General features: G+C 40.1%; 1 protein-coding gene across 1 annotated transcript; it reads right to left on the reverse strand.

The window, feature by feature from the left end:
* Nucleotides 1-2,987: 2,987 nt before the first annotated feature.
* On the reverse strand, nucleotides 2,988-5,583 carry LOC145450400 (transmembrane protein 232-like). The gene has a single exon (XM_080328925.1). The coding sequence runs from the start codon at nucleotides 5,466-5,468 to the stop codon at nucleotides 3,105-3,107; it is 2,364 nt and encodes a 787-aa protein (XP_080185051.1). The 5' UTR covers nucleotides 5,469-5,583; the 3' UTR covers nucleotides 2,988-3,104.
* Between the last annotated feature and the right edge of the window lie 1,322 nt (nucleotides 5,584-6,905).

Raw genomic sequence — 6,905 nt, forward strand, 5'->3', positions numbered from 1 at the left:
TACGATCCTTACGTATGAGCATTATTTGGAATATAATGTCGTGTTAGATTTGTACCGTGGTGTAAGTCTGAGGTAGGACCGGTTTTTTTGTAATATGGGTGTATATTCCCACCCTATTTCACAGGTGTGAATACACACCTTTATACTAAGAGTGTAGACATCACTCCGTAAATCCATGGGTGGAAAAGTGGTGTATTTATCAGATTTTCACCATATTGTGGGGTTTTAATCAGGTAGCGGTACTTGCATAGGGTGCAAAACGCATTTTCCGGTAGCAAATTGTGATTTCACACCCTTGCAATGGGTGAAAAGTAGTCACTTAACCTATCCCTATAACCCAGGGTTGTGGTGGACGCTGTTGACGTGCATCACCGTTTGGGATTTCTTGGGGAAAACAGAATGCACTACACCCCGTGGATATATCTCCATTAGAATCGGTGTATTTGAGTCATTAAACCAGGCCTGGGCAAAGTGCGGCCCGCCGAGTGATTATGTGCGGCCCGCGAAAGGCTGCTTGAAATTTAAAATATCAAACCTACTTTTCAATGTTGCTGCGTGGACTAAAACCATACGATGTATGAACTGGACCGGAAATTCGTTTACTATCAAGCCTGTTCAGTGTTCATTAACATACCGTGATTACGCAGCCTATACGTACCTCATATGCCTAATCCAGATTAAAACGAAAGTTGTAGCAAGTTATGCCGTTAGAATTAAAGTCACCTAGCCTTCTTTGATGCCATTGTCACATTCCGCATTACACGGTCTGTGTAATGCGCACTGAGATAAATGAACTTAGGCCAACACGGGATTCCGAGAAGGCACTGCAATTGCAACTGCTGATCAAATTAACTAAGTAAAGGGAATAAAGCTCGACAGCGAGAAAACCTTGGCTGAAAATGACTGCCCGTATGTTGACCGAAAACCACAAAGTCCAATTATTGTCCATAGGCAATATTTGCCAATGAAGAAATACCAATCGGGAATGGGGGTCGTCTTTTTAGTTTGGTACGCTTCGGCGATTTCAATATCATTTCACATAGCAGACGGGTGGTCACGAAATAACAACAGGTAACAAAGTAATTATACCAACGGGCCCTCCCGAATATTTCCAAGACAGTACCTCACTCAGCTCTAGCGGTAAAACTGAGTAGACCACTACGTGGGCTGAGAGAGGTTAAAGAATATAGCAATATATTTCCAATTACCAACATTATTGACCGATTGAATCATGAATCATAAACAAATCCCGCGCTTCGCGCGATTAGGGCACAGGCGTTGCTAATTAGTGTATACAAGACATCTCGATGGGGGCTGGTATTGATAAAAAAACGCGGATAGGGCTTTAAAGATAGTTCAAAATATATCATGTTTAACATTGTTTCAAAATATGACGGCAAATGAAATGTTTTTTTGGGTAATTAACCGTCACTTTCTCATTCCCCAATATCAACACATCCACTGAGCACCAATTCGTGTAATTCACTGCTCCCAATTTAGAAATAAAATCAATACGCTGGATATTCTGAAATTTCTGACTCGGCCCGCCAACATATTTTTGCTTCTCATTTGGCCCGCGGCGAAAAAGAATTGCCCACCCCTGCATTAAACCCAGTGAAAGGGTGTGAAATCACAATTTGCTACCTGAAAATGCGGTTTACACCCTGTGCTACGGTGAAAGTCGACGAAATGAACGATTTTCGCTTACAGTGCCTCTGCGATCGATAACTCTGTCCGAGATAATAAGTAAATTGAGGTGAAAGGCATTCGGTATGTTCGGAAAAATTCGATTCAAATGTGCGATAAAAGACGAATTTTCGGCACTTTAAGACACATTCGTTAACTGTTTCAGTAACTCTACATCAGAATTCAATAATTCAATATTTTTATATCGGACTATAGCAAAAATATATGTCCGACTCGCATTTGGATGGTATTATTTTCAAAGTAGCTTGTATTGGGAGTCGGAATTCCTTTCATGCAAGAGCCGGCTAGAACATTTTCATATTTTCCTAATTAGATTAAAATTTGATTTTTTCTACACAATTTTTTCTCAAATTAGATTAGAATTATAATAATTATAGCTACACATTTTTTTAATTAGATTAGAATAATAATTTTAGCTACACATTTTCTCAAATTATATTTATCGCTACGCATTTTTTTCTAATTAGTTTAGAATTAGAATTATAAAAACACAATTTTCTTCAAATTAGATCAAAATTAGAATCAAAGCTACACCGTTTTTTTTCAAATGAGATTAGAATTGGAATCATAGCTTCAGTTTTTTTTTCAAATTAGATTAGAATCAGAATTATAAGTACACACTTTTTCTTCAAATCACATTAAAATTACGATTATGCCTGCATTATTTTTCCAAATTAGATTAGAATTAGAATTATAGCTTTACAGTGTTTTCAGATTAGATTAGAATTAAAATTACTGGATTTGCTAAAACTTTGAGATTGAGTCAAGTTCAGTTCATATCAAATCAAAGTTAATTCTGATAAGCACGAGCACGGCAAATGTCTGTACAGCAAGCTTGGCTCGTTTCGCACTATACAGTTCTCCTGGAGCATTTCCAGGAAACCATTAGATTAGAATTAAAATGGCAGCATAGGAACATTTCAGAAGTTATATTATAATTAGATTACCGACATTTCGCTCAATTATTAGTCTAATTAGACTACTAGAATTATCTAGTTGTCCAACTCTGGTCGTGGTCACTGCTTCAAAACTAACTGATTCGTTAGTGAGAATCATCCCTCGAAAATGTCTACCAATTCCAAAATTGTTAATTCCATGATACTCCATTTACTACACAAATTTGTGATGTCTTGGAAAAATTAACTATATTTTGCCAGGCAAAATTTTCCGGAATATGCAATGTGTTTAAATTAACCCGTGAAATTCAGTGACACCGTCGCCCAATGATTTACAAGTAAATGTAAGTTACGTACTGCTGTCTATAAACTGACCAATGAGCATACCGTCGCGATCGTTTATTTTATATATTTTCATTGGCTTCATTTGGAAAGGATTGGCTGTGCGTCATGTTCATGATTTGTTATCAAATATATGTAATATGTATATCTGATACAAATTTATTGCGGAATTTGGTACGGGCCGAGAGTCTGAGTCGGTTTTCCTTTCAGTTTCTCTTTTCTTCTCTCAATAACTTCAGCCAGTCGCTGCTCCTCTTCTTTTTGCTTCTCCTGTAATTCTCTCAACCGGACTTCCTCTTCCCGCTCGTGCTCTATCATCATTTGTTTTCTCCATTGATCCTCCACGACCCTACCCAAGTTCAAGCTATTCCTCATGTGATAGTCGAATGTCAGCGTGTCTACGTTGGTAGTGACGGCGAGGTGTTCGTTTAACGTGGTTCGATTTGGACACGACTTTTTAGGGGATGATTGCATTGATTTTGTAGGTGCTGGAAGGGTTTGTTTTTTAGAATTATGGCTCCGTGACACACTTTGGCGGCTGCCGGGAGGTGCTAAAGGTGCTGGCTGTGTCAATGAAGAAGGAGCAGTCGGAAAAGGCATAACAGCGACTAGAAAATGTTCAATTAAAGCTCGCGACACTCTTGACCAGATATTCAACGTGTTGTTACCATTCGTTTTGTAGTAGGAAGGATATTCAACTTGACCAGCTCGTAATGCTTCTAAAACTCGATCCTCCGACAGAGGCGAGTTTTGGATGGCCACAATTAGCGACCAGGCAGCGGACCGCATACCTTCTTTCAACGTGTCTTCTTTCAGCGCGTGAGTAATGTGCAACAAACCAGATAACGCACCATAACGCACGCACCAACTGGAATCATCACTAGTTAACTGATTCGAAGGGTGAATCTCTTTTGAATTCCTGTATTCCAGTAAATCGACTAAACCACAACTGTCGATGCAGTGATTAGGCGCGCCCGCTCGGAACGTTGTCACATCGGCGCCAAGCCATTTTCCTAACATAGCGGATTTTTGGATCACGGCGTTCCCTCCGTGTAAGCAGATGTCGGTCAGTATTTGAGAATACTGAAACGCGACCTCCCAACTCCACGATGTTATGCCGGTTGTGATGATTCTCTCGCCCATTACTGTATCAGGGGTATTGGGATTTGTACGTCCTGACCTAAGACGGCTTGATGCAGCTGGCGTAGGCCTGCGTGAGTTACCAGGCTGTGTGGTAACGTCAATCTTTAGATTGGTTGAGGATTCAGGAATTTCACTGTTTTTAACTGGATTCTCCTGCCCGATTCTATCTACTCTAACTGGACTTTCATTATTCGTAGAGGAGACTGGTCTGTTCCCGATTGCAGAGTCAAGATCGGCTATCATTCCATTCATTATCTTTTGAAAAACTTCACCCCTTGTTTCCTTTTTTTCACCCGTTTCTCCCAATGTATCATTTCGGGGTAGCTTTCTTCTCGGGGAGGATAACGCGCCGGCAGTTCTCGGCGTGAAAACTTCATTTAAAGAAACGTCCACGCCTCGGCTAACATCTTGTAGAGTTTGACATATCGTGAAGTTAGTCTTTGCTGCATCGCCGAATATGGACAATGCGAATAAAGAATCGATCCAATTCTCGGTTGAGAGTTCTTTCGCGGATAGCATAATGTCTAACAAAGCTTGTTTCAGACCCACTTTTTTGTCTTTACAATGCCACACTTGCAATGCTCTATAAATGACAGGTTTCAGAGGCATTTGCGGTAATTTTTGTTGAGGAATATTAACTTTGGATGATATTTCATTTTGTGTTGTGTGAGAGTCTACGGCAGTGATTATTTCTCCGACCTTTGTAATGAATCGTAATGATAATAGAACGCTTGGGTACGATTTGTATAAATCTTCGTGTTCTTTTACTCCTTCTAAATAAGTGCACAACCTCATTTTAAATTCGCTTAATCCCGTAAGATTGTTTGACAAATGATGGTAATAAAGTCGAACAAAAACTAAGAATCCGAGCTTCAAAAGTCGAATTTCTGCGGTGCGTAAATGTCTGCTATTCACGGAATCTGTGCGAAGCCAATAAAGAACACTCTCGGCTAGAAAAAAGAGTGTAGCAATGTTCTCTTCGTGTACGGGGGCATGATTCAGCGACTTGCATAAAATGTCGAGGCAATCTTCTTGTAATTTACCTTTGCATTGAGCTAGTATCGCGAGCTCGGACCACGCCATCGGTAAATCTACCCTCGGACCTTCACCCTGATTAGTGATACCAGCTCTTCTTTTGCAGTGGGTAAGTAGTCTGTGGGCTTCCGCTTGATACGTATCTCTTTCGTTCATGGTACCATTATTATACTTCCGGACGAATTTTTCACACACTTCGAGCGGATTGAATGAGTTCTTCGATGTTTTCGTTGAAGCTTTTTCTTTTTCGTAATTCTGCCGCAACAATCGTTCCTGCAATTCTAGCCTCTGGCTGTGGGATATGATCCCGAATTTATGTACGATGGGGATCTTCAAAACCGGCATCGTAAGAGATCACGATTTGCACTTGATTAAACTTAACACTCTTGCTAACTGTAAAGATTCGACGCAAAATCGACTATTCACAACAAAGCGGTGAATCCAGTGTCAGCGTCAGCGTCTACAAAACCATGGTAACATCAGTCACGGTTGATTTATTACATGACAAAGGTGTGGATCTGCGACAGCATGAGCTGTGAGCTCTTTTTTTTCCAACGAGATGGATATTAATTTAGGTTTGGATTCTTACTATTTATATATTTTAAGTCCAGATTCATGTTTATTGAGCTGAATAGAATAGCTTATCAGTGTTATCGTTATAGAAAGTGACTAGTCACTTTCTATAGTTATCGTCAACTGATTACTGGTCTCCGGATCCGGTATCTATTATAACTAGCTATTTACGCGATGCATCAAGTTTTATACAAATATGTCGGCATTCAGTCAGGTAAATCTGCGTGCGAAGCTTATTATGTTAGGTTCCAACACCTTTTTAGTCGTCGCCGGTATTCTACGCCTACTTACCGTACCCAAAGCGCCGTGGTTCGTAAGACACATTTCGTCCGTTATGTGACCTGACAACTATCTCACTCATCACTCATTGGTTTATTAGCAATTTTTATCAGTTCAATACACAACAAAAATGCGATACAATGCAAAGATAGGAAGGTGTGGAAGCGACTTGGAGTAGTCTATGGAATCATCCACCCATCTTGGCCTAGGCGATGTAAAAAGGAGGCATGTACTGCTCATTGAATGAAAAGTAAAGAAGATAGTATAGAAAACAGAATGCGACAAGATATGGAGCGGCATGTCATGGAAAGCTAGATCGATAGGTCAGTCGTGGTCCGGTAATCTTGAGGATGGACTAGTAATATTTAGTAGTAATTGCTTGTATTTCGACTTGAATGTGGACAATGGACATGCTCGTCGACTGTCTATCCAATATTCCTTCGTTCTCCGCCTTGATCGCGTCGCGTCGAAAGGGATTCTGTACCCGGGGACGGGTACATGAGAGCGAGAGAGAGAGAGAGAGAGAGAGAGAGAGAGGGAGAGACTGACTGAGACTGTCTTTATTTGCATCAAATCAAAATACAGAACAAACAGGTGGCAACAAACCCTTGGGGCTACGAAGCTCTAAAGCAGGGGCACGAGATGCAGGGTGAAATTATGCTTTGTTTAGGCGAGTTATTGGCAGAGGTGGTTAGTAACGAAGTACTTCTACTTTTTCGAAGTACTCAAGTACTTTTCCGCTACTTCTGGTACTTAATCAAGTAGATATTCTACTTCCTAATATTTTGTGAACTACTTAATTACTTTTAGCTATTTTGAATTTGTCAAGTAGAATTAGTTTAATCCCTCAATAAGAAAGATAGCCTAAGAAATTTCGGCACTGTTTTCACGTAGTACCAACATTTAATTTTCATAAAAGTCATGTAATAC

This window comes from Botryllus schlosseri, chromosome 11, assembly GCF_051294905.1.
Source record: "Botryllus schlosseri isolate E-star chromosome 11, Bs_hap1, whole genome shotgun sequence".
Classification (NCBI taxonomy): Eukaryota; Metazoa; Chordata; class Ascidiacea; order Stolidobranchia; family Styelidae; genus Botryllus; species Botryllus schlosseri.